Source organism: Callithrix jacchus, chromosome 8 (assembly GCF_049354715.1).
Source record: "Callithrix jacchus isolate 240 chromosome 8, calJac240_pri, whole genome shotgun sequence".
Taxonomy (NCBI): domain Eukaryota; kingdom Metazoa; phylum Chordata; class Mammalia; order Primates; family Cebidae; genus Callithrix; species Callithrix jacchus.
The window spans coordinates 126,160,172-126,179,885 of NC_133509.1; the positions used below are offsets into that span (position 1 = coordinate 126,160,172).

Genomic DNA, 19,714 nt, shown 5'->3' on the forward strand with positions numbered 1-19,714 from the left:
ACAATTTACACGTCCAAAAACTGATTACAGTAAACCTATAGGATTAAATATCTTGGCCAGGTGCAGTGTAATCCCAGCACTTTGGGAGGCTGAGGCAGGCAGATGATCTGAGGTCTGGAGTTCGAGACCAGCCTGGTCAAGATGGTGAAACCCTGTCTCTACTAAAAATACAAAAATTAGTCATGTGTGGTGGTATATGTCTGTAATCCCAGCTACTCAGGAGGCTGAGGCACAAGAATCACTTGAACCCAGAAGGTGGAGCCTGCAGTGAGTTGAGACTGCACCTGCTGTACACCAGCCTGGGCAACAAATCAAGACTCTGTCTCAAAAATAAATATGGGCCAGTTGCGATGGCTCACGCCTGTCCCAGCACTTTGGGAGGCTGAGGTGGGCAATTACCTGAGGTCAGGAGTTTGAGACCAACCTGGCCAACATGGAGAAACCCTGTCTCTACTAAAAATACAAAATTGGCTGGGTGTGGTGTTGGACACCTATAATCCCACCTACTCAGGAAGCAGAGGCATGAGAATCGCTTGAATCTGGGAGGTGGAGGTTGCAGTGACCTGAGATGGCGTTACAACACTCCAGCCTGGGTGACAGAGTGAGACTGTATCTCAAAATAAATAAGTATCTTGCAGCCATTGAGAAATCGTGGCTTTGAAATCTAAATAACAAAAACCACAACATAATAAATAAAAACCATGACAGCTCACCTGTATGTAAGTATGACATCACACACGTCTGTATACACGTGCACAGGGAAGATGATGAAATGAAACAACCCAAACTATGAGGAGTGGTTATCTCTGGGTCACAAGATTGTAATACATGGTATTTGCTGGGTTCTTGGACCTTTGGGTATTGCTGTTTAGAATTAGAGAACCCACCACCACCTGCCCACCCCCTCGCAGGGTCACCTGTGCCCACTCACCTCCCTCAGGGTCGTCAGTGTCCTCGCATGCACGGTGACTTGCTTGGTGAGGTCCCGGTTGTCCTTCTCCAGCTCCTTCAGCTTGCCGGCTGCATCCCGGCAGCGGGCCAGCTCCTTGTCCAGCGCACGGCTCTCCTTCTCAACGGCGGACAGCTTAGCGGTGCTGTCGTCCAAGACGGCATCCTTGAGCTCCACCTGCTGCCACAGCCGCTTGGCCTCCTTCTCCAGCAGCTTCTTGTCCTTCTCAAGCTGGGCCACCTCCTGCTCCAGGGCCTTCCTGTCCTTCTCGGCCCCCTCCAGCTGTGCATTGGCCAGCCGGAGGGCCTCCAGGTCCCGCCGCAGCGTCTGGCGCTCGGCCTCCAGCTCGCCCAGCTCACTCTCCAGGGCCTGCGTCTTGCGGCCGCTGCTTTCCAGGCTCTGCTGCAGCCGGAGGTTCTCGGCGCTCACGCTCTGGTAGCTGAGCTCCAGGCGCTCTGACTTCTTGCCCAGCGCCTTGAGCAGCTCCACGTTCTTCCTCAGCTCCTCCTTCTCGCGCTCCAGCTGCTGGTTCTCCCTCTCCATCTGCGCCAGCTTGGTGCTGGTGAAGCGCAGGGTCTCCACCAGCCGTCGCAGCTCCAGGTTCTCCGCGTCCAGCTGCCTGTTGTCGCGCTCCAGGCCCTCAAGCTGCAGGGACACGTTCTGCAAGGTGTCCAGAGACTTCCTCAGCGTCCGGTTCTCCAGCTGCAGACCCCGGCTCTCATGTTCCAGGGCCGCGACCTTCTCGGTGGCCGTCTCCAGAGAGGTCAGCTTCCTGGCCAGCTGCTTGTTCTCGTCCTGTAGTCGCTGCAGCTCCCTCTCCAGCTTCTCCGCCCGCTCCCCCTTCTCCCTGGCCTGCTCCAGGTCCCTGTGCAGCTGCCGCTTCTCGAACTCCAACTGGCTGAGCTTGCCACTGGTCTCCGTCACCGTCTGGTGGAGGGCCTTGTTCTCCTTCTCCACGTCCTTCATGCGTGCCTCGCTGCTGACCTGCGACCTCTCCCGCAGCGTCCACACGGCTCGGTTGAGGTGGTCCTTTTCCTGCTCAAGGTCCTTGATCTATGGGAAACACAACGGGCACAATCCAGGCTGCTGCAGGAACCTAGTTCAGTGACGTGGGCTCACACCGGGGGACGGGAGGGAGAAAGCCTTGAACAGCCATCGTACCTGCGCTCGGACGCTGTCTGCGTGTCCCCGAGGCCCGACAGACACAGGTGAGTGGACACGGACATCATGACTTAGATGGCTCAGAATATGCTTCGAGCAGTCAGGATGATTTTAAAACGTAAATTACATCTCTCTCCCTCGATTAAGTTTCAGTGGTTTCGCTTGGTCTCCGGTGGCCAGGCCCTGCCCACCTCTGCAGCCTCCACTTATGCCACCTCCACCCAGCCCGGCTGGCTGTGAATACTGCACATGCCAATCCCTGTGCCTGGAGTACCTTTCTGGTACTGGCCATCAGCCTCAGTGGCTCCTTCTCATCCTCGGGGTTAGCCCCCACAAAGCAACCTGGCATGATGATTCTAAGGGGGGCCTGAACCCCAGTATTCTCTCCCTCAGCACCCGCCTGAGATCTCGCCTGTCACCTGGAAGTTTGCCTTCCTGGCTGTGAGCGACATCTGGGCAGGGCCCTGTCCGTCTGCTTACCATGCGCCATTCCAACCCTCTTCTCCGGGCTTTTTATTCCTCTATTACAGACGCCAAGAAGATAAAATACTCGGGGCCAGGCATGGTGGCTCATGCCTGTAATCCCAACACTTTGGCACGCTAAGGTGGAAGGATCACTTGAGCCCAGAATTTCGAGACCAGCCTGGGCGACATAGCGAGACCCCATCTCTATTAAACAAAAGAAAACCAAAAAACTAAAATACTTGGTATCCCGGCATAACCTGCGGGCAGAGGTAGTCACATGTCAGTTTCAGCCAACGTGACGTCTATGGAGCATCTGAGAGGGCTTCCCTGCGCCTCTGAACCCTCCACCTTTCTCCTGCTTGCACCTTAGGGATGTGCAGCAGCCAACGCTGGGGCTGGCGGAGCCGGAGGCGAGACGCCTGGTTCCTGATGGCATCCCTGAGCCACTACATCAGCCCTGGACTGCCTGCCCCGGGGCTGCTTGTAGTGTGAGGCAAATGAAACCATGCAGGTCTGCCGGGGTTCTCGGCTGGGGCACTAAATGCATTTGCAGATGGAGCATTCCTTGCCCTGCACACTCTGGAACGTGGAGCAGCATCCTTGGCCTCTGGGTGGAGGACCCACTCCATCCCAGGAGCACCGCCTTCTCCCTTCCCCTGGGTCACAACAATCAAAAATGTCTTGAGACATTGCCAAATGTCCCCTGGGAGGCAAACTTCACCCCACCTTTTCCCACTGCCATCTGGGAAATTGAGAATTGCTGGTTGAAGCTGCAGCTAAGCTAGGTAACAGGTAACCCACACATCCACAATACAGTCCCAGGAATGGCTGTAATCCTGGCTCTCCGTCTGGCAGGCAGGGGTTCTAGGAGAGGCGTTAGTGGTGGAGGCACCCACCTGCCTGGCTTTGTCAGCCTTTAAGGTCTCCATGTCACTCTGCAGCTGCTCCTTCTCTCTGATCAGCTCCTCACTGAGGGTCTCCAGATCTTGGTTGCTCTGCTTTTCCCTCTCCAGCTGGGTTTGTAACTTTTCAATCTGCAGAACCAAAAGACCCAGCCCAGTGCAGATGTCAGTCCAACGAAGTAAACCATTATTTAAAACAAAACAAAAACCTCTCAGCACCACAGAACGCACTAATAGGTCTTTTCTCAAGGGAAGACCTCCTGGCATCATTCTGTAGCAACCTCCCCACACCACAGCTGTCACTCTTAAGACAGAAAAGTCACCGGCATCAACCCATCACCGTCCCCCTAGCCTCCCTCTGCCCCATCCTTGCTGGGGCCACCACTGCTGGGCACCCTCGAGGGCTTCACATGCATCCATCTCCCTGTCCTCCAGGAGACTTCCGGCTTTGGCTGGGAATGTCACCTGGCTGCTCAAGCGGCCCTGTTATATCTCTTCCGCTTTCATCTCCATGTAAATCTTCTCCAAGCCCTGTCCTTCCCACCTTTTCTACGTCCACCATCTCCAGCACAGGCCAGGCCATGTGTCGTCTGCCCGGACAGCCACCCAATAACCTGACATCAAGCTCTTATGCCAGAAACCACCTGTGCACAGCCCTCCTAAACATGAACTACCTAAACAGAGCTCCTCATGCTTCCTGGTGCACACCAGTGCCCAGATGACTTGCTGAAATGCAGATTCTGACTTAACCCTTGCTTTTTCTTTTTTTTTTTGAGATGGAGTTTTGCTCTTATTGCCCAGGCTGGAGTACAATGGCACCATTTTGGCTCATTGAAACCTTTGCCTCCCAGGTTCAAGCAATTTTTCTGCCTCAGCCTTCTGAAAAGCTGGGATTACAGGCACTCACCACCAGGCCTGGCTAATTTTTGTATTTTTAGTAGAGACAGGGTTTCACCATGTTGGCCAGGCTGGTCTCGAACTCCTGACCTCAGGTGATCCACCCACCTTGGCCTCTCAAAGTGCTAGGATTACAGGTGTGAGCCACCGCGCCCGGCCAACCCTTGCATTTCTGATTGCTGCTACTTCTGGTCTAAAGGTGTGATTTCCTGGGTCCTACCTGCCCTTGCTGGACCCCTCATCTTTTTCAATCTGTAATTCTTTGCCCTATACCCCAGTCCATCCCTGAAGAACACCCATGCCCTTGACGGACACTTGCTATGCTGAGACATGGGCTGGCTGCAGGCCTTCTGGCCCCCAGAGGGTTTCCTGTCCTCCCTGCAGTCCCTGGCTTAGATGATGGTCTCGTGTGGTGCAGGACCCTACCCCTCAGTTCCCATGCTGCAGATGTCTTTACATGAGCTGCTCCTGCCTCTCATGACAGACCCCCAAAGGGTTGCCCCTCTTCCTCTAAAAATAAGAATTCATTTTCCTTCTCGACCCAGAGAATGAACTCTTATGACTTCAATACAAAAGCTACAGACAGAGAGGAGGGAGGGGCTTCTCTAGGACCCACGGAGGTGCTTTGAGTTACAGGGAAAGAGGCTTTACCTTCAGGGAACTGTGGTTTCCACAGAGGTCCCACACCAATGCAAGCGTGCAGACTGGGCTACACTCGGGGTAAGTGGAGAGCCAGGCTGGCACTAGGAACTCCTGTGGGACTCGGCAGGGCCAATGGGCTTGCTTACTGACTAGGAAATGGCAGCTGAAGGGCTGAGGTTGAAGAGGGAAATTCAGGATGAGCTGAGCTGGCTGGGGGTCTCCAGGGCTGAAGCACAGCCCGCCGCCTCCTGGTGCTGAAGGGTTCACCTGTCAAACGCTGGAGAGCACCCCTTACATGTCAGGCTCTGGGCTGTGTATTGGGGCCAATAAAACAGTCAGTGAGATGTGGACAGAGGGTGAAGGGAGAGCCACCCTGCAGGGTGGGACCAAACTCCAACCAGGCCCAGGGCAGGCTGAGGACAAGAGGGAGGAGAGGCTCCATGGACACAGGACAGCTCTGCCTGCAAACAGCAGTCCCTCCCTTCCAGCGCCCCTGAAATCAGGGAGTGTGTGCCAAAGCAGGGCCTCCCGAGGGCCACAGCAGGAGAGGCTGGCGCCGGGCCAGGGAGGAATCGGGCAGGGCCTGAGAGATCAGCATCAAAAGTTGTGATGGGTGGGCAGTGCCCCTGCCAGGTCTTGTTTGTACAGAGGAGGGGCCCCAGCAGACAGGACAGGGATGCCTGAGCACCACCCTGGCAACCTGCCAGAAAGGGACCCAGACTGTCACAAGGCCATAGAGATGACACTGCAGGCTTTCCGGGGAGAGTCGTGAGGACCTGCAGTGTTTCTCATCTTCCTAAAGGTAAATTCTTTTTTATCATGGCCAAGGTTGGACAGCGCCTTATGAAAACATTTCCCATGCTAGGCCCACATGAATCTAAGAAACCAAAACACTGAGCCAGGCGAGGTGGCTCACACCCGTGATCCCAGCACTTCGGGAGGCTGAGGCAGAAGGACTGCTTGAGCCCAGGAGTTTTGGGACCAGCTTGGGCAACATAGGGAGACCTCAGTTCCAAAAAAAAAATTAGCTGGGCATGGTGGTACATGCCTGTGGTCCCAGCTACTCGGGAGACTGAAGTGAGAGGATCACTCGAGCTCTGGAGATCGAGGCTGCAGTGAGCCACCATCGCACCACCGCACTCTAGCCTGGATGACAGAGCAAGACCCTGTCTCAAAAAACCGAGTCACTTTCCCCATGCTGCCCTGCACCGGGAGACGGGGCATGAGATGGGGGTGTTTTCTGTTGTCCGACACAGAGGAAAAACCACCTGGCAGCTAAAACGCTGTAAGGCACACAACGCTTCAAAAGGACAAGAGTGAGGAGCCAGGCAGGAGAGGTCCCATGAGGGAACGCAAGGGACCAGGTCCCAGAATGTGGGGGACTATTCCCAGCCTCAGAGATCAACAACCTGCAGAGCAGCCGGGCACAGGGGCTCACATTGTGAGGCCGAGGTGGGTAGATCACCTGAGGTCAGGAGATCGGCCTGGCCAACACCGCGAAACCCCGTCTCTACCAAAAACACAAAAATTAGTTGGGCAAGGTAGTGCACGCCTGTAATCCCAGCTACTCGGGAGGTTGAGACAGGAGAATCGCTTGAACCCAGGAGGTGGAGACTGCAGTGAGCTGAGATCACACCACTGCACTCCAGCCTGGGCAACACAGCAAGACTCCATCTAAAAAAAAAGAAAAAAGAACCAGCAGAGCCAGGGGACCCAGGTCTCCTGCCACAGCGATGCCTCAGTAAACGACACTGCCGGGACTCACGGTGGGTTGGGAGACACCCAGACGTGCCCGTCCTGCATGGCATTCAGCCAACAAGAGCACTCTGGCCTCCTCCCTCAGCCAGAATCTGACAGCCGGTGTGTTCCGAGCCCACAATACACCGGAGCCCCCGCAGTGTGAGGCAGGTGGAGGAGAGGTCCTCCGACCTGCAATGACCAAGACCTATTGGCAAATCCTAGTCTCTCAGTGGCCCCTTCCTGCACCCGAGATGGAATCCGCCAGGTCACAGGGATCCTCTTCGTTGCAGAGGGTTCACTTGCAAACCCTCATGTTCGCCCTCATGTCTGGCGTCTACTGTGCTGCCAGGAAGACCTAACAGCTGTCCTTAAAAGACGACACAGTTCAGCTCTCTCTCCATCCCATAAACCCGGAGGAGGCAGGGAGCACTGACCTGCTTGTTTCACCACCAGCAAGACCCTAAGATGTTCCCTCAGTGGCCTCGCACACACACACCTAGGCTTTGCAGCCACGAGGATGTTACCATGATCACTGTAGCCAACCGCTCAATCTCTGGCATTCGGTACCTTACCGCCTCCCCTCCCTGAGTCTCTACTGCATGCTTTACGACTGTGCACTGCTCTCTTTTTACTGGGCACTTACTGTGTGTCGAATCCATCACACACACTACCTCCTCTAACCCTCACGACACCCAGCGGGTAGTGTCACCTGAGAAGAAATGCTCGTTTGGCTGCTGCTAAGCTTCCTGGCGTAAGTTTCAAAAACGCTTGGAATCTCCAAAGTGACAGGTGTCTTTCTCTACGCTGAGATGAATGGGGCTGGGGGCTCCTGGATAGCCTCGGGATGGGGGCTGGTGGCCAAAGACACCAACCATGTTATTAGAGAGCTGAAACTTTCAGGCCTCCCCTTCCTCCAGGGAGGAGACAGGGGCTGGAGGCTGAGCTCATCAAATAGCCAGTGATGTCATCAATCATGCCTCCATCATGAAACCTCCAGGAAAACCCCAAAGGACTGGGTCGGAAAGTGTCCAGACTGGTGAGCATGTGGCGGTGCTGCAGGGGCACCCACAGAGGGCAGGGTAGCGTCGCACACTCCCCCACCCGCCGCCCTGGGCATCCGCTCCGCCTGTGCGTTGTATACTTTGTAATAAACAAGAAATACTAAGCCATCTAGGCAACAGCAGAGCCCACGAAGGGGAGACCATGGGAACCTCTGATCTATAGCCAGCCTGTCAGAGGCACAGGTGACAATCCGGACTTGGACTGGCACCTGTAGTGGAGGCAGTCTGGTGCTACTGAGCCCTTAGGCTGCAGGGTCTGCGCTAACGCCAGGTAGTTTCAGAACTGAGTTAAATGTAGGATACCCGCACACCTGGCGTAAGCAGTGAAGTACTGGAAACAGTGGCGTGGAAGAGAAGTTTTCTTTTTACAGGGAGGCACCCCATCAAGCCCATTTCACAGACGAAGACCATGAGGCACATGAAAGTCACGTGTCCAGGTCATCCTCTAAAGGCAGCGGAGCAGGGGCAGGGCCACGCCACCTCTTCTGGCTCTCCCCAGTCCTCACTCCTATTCCTACGATAATAGTGGTGACTGCACCTTGCTTCTGCCCACCCCCTGACACCTGCATGCTCTACCTGGCCACCTCCTTGCCTGTGTGCTCCAGCCAAGCACTGGGGAGGGTAGGAGGGAGCCCGAGGGCTCAGTGCCTCCCGCTGACCTAAGGAGGCCGAGGTACCTTCTTGCTGAGCTGTTGGTTCTCCTTCTCCAGCTCACTGCACTTGAGGCCGCTCTCCTCCAGCACAAGGGACGCGTCCCGCAGCCCCTGGATGGTGCTCTGGAGGCTCTGGTTCTCCTTCTCCAGCTTCAGGATGCGGCTGGACGCACACTCATTCAGCTCAAACACAAACGACTTCCTGGAGGCTGAAGCACAAACTCCGGTCAGAGCCCAGCGTTCTGTGGGCCTTTGCTTCCTCTCTCTGCCCCAAGCCCTGAGACGGTCATCAGCCTGGGAGTCCAGGGTCTCAGGGGCTAGGGAGGAGCTCCCACAGGTCAGCTGGGGACCCTCCCTCCTGCCCCTCCACGCCCAGTGCCCGAGGGTTCCTCTGCAGACTTAGCCGGGGTCTGTCAGGGTAGCAACCCAGGGCTCGAGAAGGCGACAGGTTACTGTCCGGGAGCCAATGCAAGGGTGAACAGCTGTGTCATGTGGTCACATATGAGAACGATTTGCCTTCCAGGCTGCTAACCTAACTGTCTCATCAAGGATTTTAGAGGCTAACAGAGATGGCACATAGGCAATGTTTTCCATGCTCCCCCCCCGCAGAGCTAGTGGACATCTCGGCTGCTCACAGGTGGGGGCATTTAACTGACCACTCCTGCCAGCCACAGGTGGTCGAAAGCTACACTGGAAGATGCGCCAGACACCTGTCAGCCTGGAAGAGACCCTATGCAGAGAATTACTCTGTGACTTCACAATTATGTTGAAGAAAAGCCTGATAGTATATGCAAATTGCTTTTAAAATTCTAAGTGAGAGGAAAAAGAAGCTAAAGATAGTAAAAGGCAGACTATCTACTCTGCTTTTAAAGAGCTCCGATGCAAATGGAGAAGGAAGAGTCTCAAGTCAGGAATGGGAGTTCCTGGCCCCCTCCTGCCACAGCAGGTGCATGATTTTAGTTAAGTCATGGGGCTGTTTCAGGAAAGAAAAAAAAGGTGCAAAAGCGTCTTAAGGGAGCCAGGACCTTCCACCCACCATATACCCAACTCAGTGCCACGTCCTCAGCTCTTAGGGCCTTTCCACACTGTTGCTAATACAGCAGTTCCTCCCCCGGCCATTCTTCACCCTAGGGGCTGAGGGTACAGGAGGGTGACGGCTTTCACAGCAAACACATAAATGCGTGTGTTCATTTCTCTTCGAGTCTTCAACCTCTACCAAGGATAAGGACACAGACCACCCAACAGGCCAAAACGCCCTAAAGACCCAAAGCAACCACAGGCGAGCAGTGGAGGGGATGGTGTGTCCCGGACCAGCCCAGTGCTGACACACACGCACTCCGCATACAAGGACACTTGGACACCTCTGTCCCAACTAAGCTCTAAATGAAACTAACCAAACCTCAACACCGAGCCTCAAATAAGACTCCATTATTTGAAAACCTGTGGCCATCTGGACAGTGCCTTTGCAGGATTCATGGAAAAGAAAACCTGTTTTTAAAATTATAGAAAAATATACTAAAAATGTACCATTTTAACCATTTTTAAGTGTGTGGATCTGTGGCATTAGGTACAAGCACACTTTTCCACAACCATCACCACCATCCCTTTTCACCTTCCCAAACTGAAGCTCTGTGCCAGAGAGTAGTTTTTAAGGTTCTCTACGTTAAACAATGGAATCGATGTTTCATTTCCTCTTCTGTTAAAGTCACTGCCTTGAAGACTATTAAAATGACACAATGGTTTACAACTAAAATACCAGTGTTTCTCCTTTTTCTTGAGAAAGAGTCTCTCTCTCTCCCCGCTAGGCTGGAGTGCAGTGGCGTAATCTCGGCTCACTGCAATCTCCACCTTCCGGGTTCAAGTGATTCTCCCGCCTCAGCCTCCCGAATAACTGGGACTACAGGCATGCACCACCACACCCAGCTAAGTTTTGTATTTTTAGTAGAAACAGTGTTTCTCCATGTCAGCCAGGCTGGTCTCGAACTCCTGACCTCAAGTGATCTGCCTGCTTCGGTCTCCCAAAGTGCTGGGATTACAGGCGTGAGCCACCATGCCCACCCAGTATTTCTTTACTAGAGCTACTCTCATCAACCCCCGGCAACCAGAGTAACTGGGTATGCCTTAGTAAGACAGACAAGATCTGCCCTCTGTGGAACACATGGGCTGGGCCCAGGCTCACGCTCCACTGTCTTCTCTCACTCATCCTTACAGCCATCTGGTGAGGCAGGGTCACTGCCCCTGTTTTGCAGGTAAGGAAAGTAAAGTTTGAAGAGGTTAAGTACTTGCCCAGGTCACCCAGCTAACTAGTGGAGGAGCCAAGGCTTTATGCCGGTCTTTCCGGCTCTCGAAGCCACTGCCCCATACATTCAAGCTTTGCTTCACAACGCCATCACTCCAGCCAATGCTAGAATGATGTCAGCTCCCAGCTAGGCACTAGAAGTTGGCAATACTAAGAATAAATCATGGTATTGACCTTAAAGGGCTCACATATTATACAAAATAGTCTAAATCGGTGAGGCCTTCTGACCCCACCGCCACCAAGGTCTCTGAGTCTAACAAATACATTTATTTGATGGTAGACCATGCTAGGTTGCCTGTACCACCTCTCTGCTCCACCAGGGGGCGCCCCCAACTTGGACTTCCAGAGGCACAGGATTCGGGGGGGGGTCCCCCTTGTGCAGGGCTCAGGTCCCAATGCTAAGCACAGAGAGACCAAAGCACACACAGCTAACTTCTCACAGAGTCACAGTTTAACTGATTTTAGGTTCGGAACTGATAGGAACCCCCAAGAAATACTCACCTGTTTTCCATAACCTTTCCAGAATGCTTAGAAGTCTATCAGAATTTCTAAAAGCCACCCCCTAAACAAGCCAAAAGCCCCATCACACTCTGGAAAGTCTAAGTAACCATGAACTTGCACTATCAGGTGCATGGGAACAGTGAGCGTGTGCTATTTTCAAACACAGGAACTGGCTCATTGTTTGCTGGGGGGTGAGGCTTCCTGTGCAGGGGGGGCTGGGGGGGGGGCTGACGGTGGCCCCACCCATGCTTCCCATGACTGACACCTTGTCTCTGGGTATGGGGCAGTGGGCAGCAGAGCAAGCCCAGGAAGGAAGAAGGAGAGGCCCATCAGAGGAGCTGAGAACCTGGGTCTCAGGGGGAGCAGCCACTTAGCACCCTCCCCATGCAGGAGAGGGAGAACAGGCTGCATCCATCTTGCCCAATTATGCAAATGAATGGAGGAAATAATGCCCAGGGTACATTTATAGCAGCGATTCGTTGGCCACTGGTGATGGCTCCTGCCATCCAGGGCTTTCAAGCCATCCACAGATGGCCTAAGGGAGCCTCTGGGCGTCAGCACACACTAATCTGGAAGCTCCTGGGAAGGTCCATATGGGAACTGGGAAACCTGGCAACACTTCATTTGTGTTTTGCGTCCTGACATCAAGGCTGCCAAACCCCTCATGTCTTCCCTGGGGAGAACTGTAATGAAACAGATCCAAGTGGCGCTTGAAGGAAATTGTGTTTGCTGGGGATGAATGGATGGGCTGACATGGCAGATTCAGAGCCCAAGGCTCAGCTCCCTGGACACAGCGGCCAGGCTGGCTCCCCGGCACCAGGCGCTACCTACCGTCTGACAAGTCTGCGTTCTTGGACAGCTGCTCTAGCTCCCAGCCAAGGTGGGCAGATTCATTCATGCTCTGCTTCTGTGCGATCTCAAGGACCATGTTTTCTTCCAGCAGCTCCTCAATTCGTTTCTTATCTGTGTCCCGGTCCTGGGGCAGGAAGAGGCAAGACGTGAGGCTGCACAGCTGGGGAGAGCTCGGGACAAGCCTCAGCCCCTGTACAGCTACCACCATGTGCTGTGAATGAAGATGTACTGGCTCACTTCCAAATACACAGAGCTGCGCAGACACATCCAGCACAGGGCCCTGCTATGAGGGGTATCCTGACCTGGCTACCTCGGTTATGAAGAGAGTACCAAGGTCCCTAACTGAATGCTGTCTGAACAAAGCGACGTATTGCACAGGGCTTTAAAGCAGGCGTGCAGCAATGGGCAGCTTCGTGGCTCTGGCGAAGCCCTGACAGGCCTTGAAAGCTTTTAAGAAGCTAACAAATCCAGCTCACCCCACACCATCGACACGGGCAGAAGACACACATGTACACTCATTCCTACAGAAAAGCAGTAAGAAGTCAAGTGCTCTCTGTTTGTGGGCGTTAAGTGGCGTCCACTCAAGCCTGCCAATTTTAGCAAGCTACTCCTCACAGTCGACAAGTTATTGGACGGTGGTGGCAGCAGCAGAGGCAGCAGCAGCAACAAACCCAGAAGCTAAACTGTCAGAGAAGGGTATGGCATAAACCTGAAGCTGTTCCCATCTGTTTTCTTTTCTCTTTTCCTGAGACAGGGTCTTGCTCCATCACCCAGGCTGGAATGTGGTGGTGCAATCAGAGCTCACTGCAGCCTCAGCCTCCCAGGCTCAAGCAACCCTCCCACCTCAGTCTCCCCCAAGTAGATGGGACTACAGGGTCATGCCACCACGCCCGATTGTTTAGTTTTTGTAGAGATGGGGTCTCGCTAGGCTGCCAGGGCTGGAACTCCTGGACTCTAGGAATCCTCCCACCTTAGCCTCCCGAAGTGCCGGGATTACAGGTACGAGCCACTCTGCCCGCCCCCAATCTGTTTTCAGTGCAGTCACGACACAGCCTGCAGTACCAATTCCAGGTCGTGAAGCTTAGATTTCAGCTGCAGGTTCTCCTTCTCCAGCTCGTGGACTTTATCACCCCGAGTCCGAGCAGCAGTCAGCTGTTCCTCCAGCATGGCCTTGGTTTCAATTAAAATGATATTATCTTCTCTCAGCTCCTGGTTAGCAAAAGCATACATGAGAACCATCAGATAAAGGCACCTGGGTCATTAGGACATATTCTAAAACCAAAGCTCTTTCAGGCACCTGGACAGAAACAAACAATCTAGAGGGAAGCCCAAAGCAGGATGTTTTTTCTCCACTTTTTTAGCATCCTCACCGCCACCCCCTCCTTTTTCTTTTCTTTTTTTTTGAGATGGAGTCTCTCTGTGTTGCCTAGGCCGGAGTGCAGTGGTTTGTTCTTGGCTCACCACAAGTTCTGCCTCCTGGGTTCAAGTGATTATCCTGCCTCAGCCTCCTGAGTAGCTGGAATTACAGGCGCCCGCCACCATGCTTGGCTAATTTTTCTATTTTTAGCAGAGATGAGGTTTCGCCATGTTGGCAAGGCTGGTCTTGAACTCCTGACCTCAGGAGATCCACCTGCCTCAGCCTCCCTAAGTGCTGGGATTACAGGTATGCGCCACCTTCAACCTTTTTTATCAGGCAAGGACAATGGACTTTCTCTGCTATAAGAAAAAAAAAAAATCCATAAATCAAGATAGGCTGGGAATGGTGCCAAGGCTTTGACTTCCCTAATCTCATTTGGAAGGATAAGGGTGCTGTGAGCCAGTTTCCTTAACAAGGAAAGAGTGGGGCCAAGAGTCAATCCTGGGTTCCAGGTGTGAGTCTAGACCTCTGAGTTCAACATTCACCCACTGAATGTGGGCCCTGGAAATAAATAGCTGTTCAGATAAACTTCCATTTGATAGACTGCTCCTGTGGGAGTATCTTACAAACACTCTTAGAAAACAAAAGTTCTTGGCAGTTTCCTGGAAATGAGGGTCTTTAAGGCAATTAAATGGTAGCACAGCAAGCCACAAGAATGTGAGCGCCACGAATATGTACAAAGGAACAGTGGCGATGTCTTCACTTGCACATGTCACCGCCTGTGACAAAAGTAGATCCGGGTCTGCTAGCCCCAAGAAAACAGCCACTGTTCCTTTGCTAAGGGTCTTCTTGGTTTCTCTTCTCCTGGGCCCTTCTAAGCACCCCTTGGTATCTGGGGGTGGAGGGTGGTGGGTGGGGGGACTACAATTCCCCCAAATGCCTTTGCAGGTTATAAACAGCACACACTGGGAATGTGTGCACTTCTTTCAGTGGGCAGAGTTGTCTAAGGTTTGCCCCACTCATGACTCACACTGGGAACCAGGCTGGGAATTTCTGCCCATCTTCCCATGTGGGCCAGAATCTAAGACAAGTGGTAGGCGGGAAGACACATGCTTTCCCGCCAGCAGACACGGCTTTGATCAAAGCCTGGCACCGGTGAGGGTTTGGCCATTAAGACTCTGGATTCACCTGTGTGCCCTCTCTCTGCCTGTCCCCAGCAGAGACCATGTTTACTATGTGACTGGCCCTGCCCCAGGCAATCCAGGTCCTGCCTTACTTATAGTGGCCCTCAGAGGGAGGCAGGGACAGTTCCTTCCTGCAGATGCAAAACCGACTCAGAAAAAAATAAGCAATGAGCTAAAAGCCACAAACCTAGTGAGGTGAAAAGCCGGGGTCTGAACTCAGGCCAAAGAGCTACAGACCCTGTGCTCTCCCCACTGCCCTCTGCTCCCTGAAGCCCACCCTTGAGGGGCTCGTGTGGGTAAGAGAGGCCCCTCCTGTACTAATGACACAAGCCAGAGCACAATAGCGGGCTTCAAAGCAGAAAGAAGGCCCAGCCTTTTCTCTCTGGCTACTACTCCCACTGTTCCCACCAGCACTCCAGCAGGGGCCACCACCAGCACTCCCCAGCATCACCACCCTCAGGCCCTGAGCAACCACAGAACAGGCTGCCCACTGCTTCACCCTCACAACCAACTCCTATTCAGCCTTCAAGACCCAGCCTGAGTTGCCCCCTCTGAGAAGTGCTTGGGAATTCATTGCGTCCCACCCAGATCAGGCTTCTGGGCTCCTCGTGTTCCCTGGGTCTGCTCTGAGGCGACAGCAGCCTGGCCCTGTCCTCCCCGACACCAGGAACCCAGGGCAAGACTGATCTGCTTTTGCTCTTGTGAGCCTCACACAAGTGTTCAATAACATCAGTTGGCCAATTCATGCCACAAGGAGGTCAAAGGCGGCACGTGAGGTGAGTATTAAGGAACGCAGAGATTGCTGGGAACGCACGGAGATGCCCAAGAGTGGGAGATGGCAGGGAACAGAAGATCTCTAACCACGATTCAAACATGCCACAGTTTTCCAGCCATTTTAGCCTCCACCATATATAAGGCAAGAGAAATATCTTGACAGCCTTGCACACCCCACCACCACCTCTGAAATGAGAAGTCAGATCCAGAAGAAGCTGTGCCCAATCTCCCGAAGCAAGCCCAGGGCTCCCCCGGGGACCCAGTGAGGAGGAGTGGGAAGCCCGATTCCACACCTCTGTGTAGCTGTCCAGGGCCAGAAAGCCCCACCATGGCCCTGACCACAGGTAACCTCGGAGACTATTTAAAAGCCTGACCCAGCCCAGCAAACAGCTGAGGGGGCCACACTCGTGAAGTCACAGGCCAGGCCTGAGAGCTGGTCCAGGTGGCTCCAGAGCTCACTTCTAATCTGCTACTGCAATCGGGGTGTGATTAAGCATGGGAGCCAATAGGCCCTGATTCCCAAGGCTGCTACGTATGCTAGCTGCGGGGCTCTCAACCCTGGATTCCTCCTTTATGGGACGGGCCCGAGGACAGGGTGAAGCCAAGCTCGGATGATGTGTATGAAATACTCCGTGCACAGCGCCTGAGACCTACGAACTTGCCAGCTGCCATCACTAACTCACTCTGACAGAGCACCTCCAGCACTGCCCGAAGAGCACCTATCATGTTAATGGCAAACACTAGGGTGCCTCCTGACCCCCTGGGAGCACACAACACCAGACGGGGTGCAGAATCAAAGAAACAAGCAGTCCCTCACCAGGGAGCTTGGCAGTAACCACCATGCCGCACGGTTTCCTAAGGTGGCCACAGCAGCGGGAGGCCACCAGGGAGACCTCAGCGTGGAGGGGCTGGGTCTGCTGACTCAGGGCGGGCAAACCTCCTACCCACCTAGGAAGTATCACCACACTCGGAACACTACCTGCTCACCCAGCTTCATGGATAGCCCTTGAACTTCACCAAAGACCTGCCTGTTTTTACACTGCACCTGCTTTGAGAAGCACGGAGGACTTAAACCTTAAAACATTAGGTGTGTCCTGTTCAACGCCTGAGTGTGCTGAACCTCATCACAACTCCTCAGCAGTTGTTAAGAAACAAGGGACACACAAAATCCCAGGTGGGAGCAAAAGACCCCCATGTCCAAGCTGTTCTTATTAAGTGCCCTGAATTCTGACATTCCCTGATTTAGTATGATGTGACGTGTCAGCGAGCTGCTGGAGGCTGGAGCCCTTCCTCAGGCCTCCACAGCCTCTGAAACAGTGGCAGCCCCTCGCCCCACCTAGGAGTACCCTGCTATCAGCACTCCCTCCACTCCCTTTATTTTTTCCTTCCTGTGAAGGCTGAAGTTCATGTTCACTCATAGGCAGGCATCAAGGTCTTAGGGAAGTCATTCCCATCCTGGGTCCCCCTGATTTGCAACTGCCATGCTGGGCAAGCTATTAATAAATCATCAGTTTCCTCATCTGGAAAGAGGGGAGGAACTGGCAGTGGCCTCTAAGCCTGCAGGGCCACCAGGAGGCTTCAGTGCACTGATGCAGTGAGGGGCTGACACCATTCCTGGCAGGCAGGGAACGCTCCACAGATACGCAGTTACCATTCACTGAAGGACCTGATCGTGCACCTCATGTGGGCCAGACCTTGGGACTGTGAAGGCCAAGTCAGGCAATGTTTTCAGCTCTGCAGGTTGTAAGTCTCTGTAACAACTACTCAACGCCACAGAGGGGTCACGCAGAGACCACAGCTGCGTTAGCTGCATTCCAATGCAACTGTGTTCATAAAAACTCACGTGGGCCGGGTTTGCCCAGGGACTGCCATCTGCTGATCCCTGAACTAGAAGGTGCATGGGGCATAGAGGACTGGGAGTCAATAAGGCACGGACCCTGTCTCCAAAGAGCTTCCGCTCTGGTTGGGAAACAGGGAAGTGCCACATGATGGGTGCCGCCTGCAGTCTGGAGGGGTTTCTAGGAAACCTGGAGCAGGAGGCTAGGAGACTCGGCCTGCACAGCTCAGCACCCAACCCCTGACCTAGCCCCAGAGTCTGAGGAGTGAGCGGGGAGGAGGAAGCACATGTGCAAAAGTCCCAGGCATCCTGGGGGAGCTGAAGGGGCGAGCAGCAGATGAGGATGCAGTGTGAATTTTAGCCAGGAACCTCGGGGAGCAGCTGCAAAGGCCTCCACAGCAGGACAGATGGAGGCAGAGCAGCCAGTCCAAACCTTTAGGGAGGGCGCTCCACTGGCAGACTCTGGAATAAACGATCAAGGATGCCAGTGAGGCCGAGGCACACTCATCAACACCCACCTCAACCAAGGACATGCTGGGAGGTGAGAAACAGGCTTATAAACAGGAGGCGCCCCTGGGGGCGTGGAGGAAGACAAAGAACCAAGGTGGCTCAGTGTTCTGGCCTGAGCACCCCAGTGGATGTGACTCTAGGCCAGAGACAGGACAGGCAGGTGTGGAGGAAAGACAGTGACTCTGAACACACCAGCCTTGAGATGTCTCTGGACTACGCGGGTACACTGAGGTCCGGAGCTCAGGGCAGAGCCTTAGCCAGAGATGAAGGCCTGGGACTCAAAGGCCTATGTCCGGGCTAAGGGAAGGGGGCAGGGCAGGTGAGCCATCCCTGGAGAAAGCCCAGAGCAGCAGCAGAGGGCGAGGGGTGAATGAGAGCCCCATACAGAGGGGTAGGCCTTCGAGGGGAGGGTGCGAGTGTGGGAGGGGGCGTGGAAGCTCAGGGAGGAAGTGGTGGGAGGGGCTGGGTTGAGCAGTGCTTGCTGGATGTGTCCACGTCCCAAATGGTAAATGGGGGCCCAGGCAGGCAAGTGGCCCCAGACTGAGGGAAATGGGCCCACAGCTGACACTGCTTTCATATAGGTCTACCTTTGCGGGTGAGCCCAGGGAGAGGCAGCTGTAGAGAGTGGGAGCAAAGTGGGAAGGTCTGTTTTAAGTTAAAGATGGGAGAGTCTCAGGGGCCCTAAGGCACTGGACTCAAATCAGCAAACTTCCCGAGCACCTTTTCCTCCGAGGAGGACGGAGACCTCGGAGAGCTGCCAGAGATGCTGCCTGGGGCCAGAGGAGGTTGGAGGAGGGCGGGGGAGCTGGGGCCCTATCTCCAGGCCCCATAGGCAGGGCAGACCAGGCCACAGCAGGTGACCCTTCCAGGTCCACCTGGGAGGAGGGGTCGACATGCATGTGCATGTGCGTCTGTGTGCGTGCAAGAGACAGAGAAGACAGAAAAACAGACACCATTCTGGGACTGATCATTAGCCCAGCTCCTCACTAGCCAGTGCTGGCCAACAACCTTCCCTGTCCCTCTGGCTGACCCCTCACTGCAGAGATCTGTTCCAGGGTCCCCAGCATCTCTGAGGCAGCCCCTTGTTCGGGAGGCACCCTGGGAAGAGGCGCACCCCAGGATAAGCTCATTGTAAACAAGCTCCTGTATTACAGGATGCCAAGGTCTCAGACATGCCCAGAACACCCCCACTTTCACAGATGGGGACAAGACTTGCTCAACACCTGGAAAGCTGGGTATAGATTGTGCCCAGCTAAGCCTCTGCCCTGGGTGTAGACTGTGCCCAGCTGGGCCTCTGCACAGGTGTAGACTGTGCCCAGCTAGGCCTCCACCCCTGGGTATAGACTGTGCCCAGCTGGGCCTCTGCCCAGGTGTAGACTGTACCCAGCTAGGCCTCCACTCCGGGGGTAGACTGTGCCCAGCTAGGCCTCTGCCCTGGGTATAGAGAGTGCACAGCTAGGCCTCTGCCCCGGGTATAGACTGTGCACAGCTAGGCCTCTGCCCCGGATGTAGACTGTGCCCAGCTAGGCCTCTGCCCCGGATGTAGACTGTGCCCAGCTAGGCCTCAGCCCCTGGGAGAGAAAGGCCAGGTCCACTCCGCTCAGGATGCACACAGCATTTATGTGTCTGCCCTTGGCCCGCAGTAGAAACTTTCAGCCAATTTTAAAATATGGGGAAAGAGAGCTTTCCAGTTCTCTTCCTTCGTCCTCCTCCCATGCAGCCCTGAGGGCAATCCCCGTGCCCTGGGCAGCATTGAGCAGAACTACTGTTTGCAGAGGGAAGTCAGGGACACCCACGCCCACCAGCACGCTTCGTTCTGGACCGAGAGACGCCAATTTTGCTCTTCATTCTGTTGCTTCACCTCTTATGTAAGCTGGGCTAGCAGCAAAAATAGCTGCCAGACTTTTGATAACAAACCATGAACATTTGT

General features: G+C 54.3%; 1 protein-coding gene across 8 annotated transcripts in view; it reads right to left on the reverse strand.

Moving 5' to 3' along the window:
* CCDC88C (coiled-coil and HOOK domain protein 88C) overlaps nucleotides 1-19,714 on the reverse strand; it is a 150,065-nt gene that overhangs the window by 39,148 nt on the left and 91,203 nt on the right. For all 8 annotated transcript variants that reach the window (XM_035261282.3, XM_035261279.3, XM_078335611.1 and 5 more), the window contains 5 exons: nucleotides 13,185-13,331; nucleotides 12,102-12,246; nucleotides 8,495-8,679; nucleotides 3,472-3,609; nucleotides 932-2,002 (listed from right to left, as the gene is read on the reverse strand). In XM_035261282.3, coding sequence (XP_035117173.2) covers nucleotides 932-2,002; nucleotides 3,472-3,609; nucleotides 8,495-8,679; nucleotides 12,102-12,246; nucleotides 13,185-13,331 — 1,686 coding nt within the window. The remainder of the gene's footprint in view (nucleotides 1-931; nucleotides 2,003-3,471; nucleotides 3,610-8,494; nucleotides 8,680-12,101; nucleotides 12,247-13,184; nucleotides 13,332-19,714) is intronic.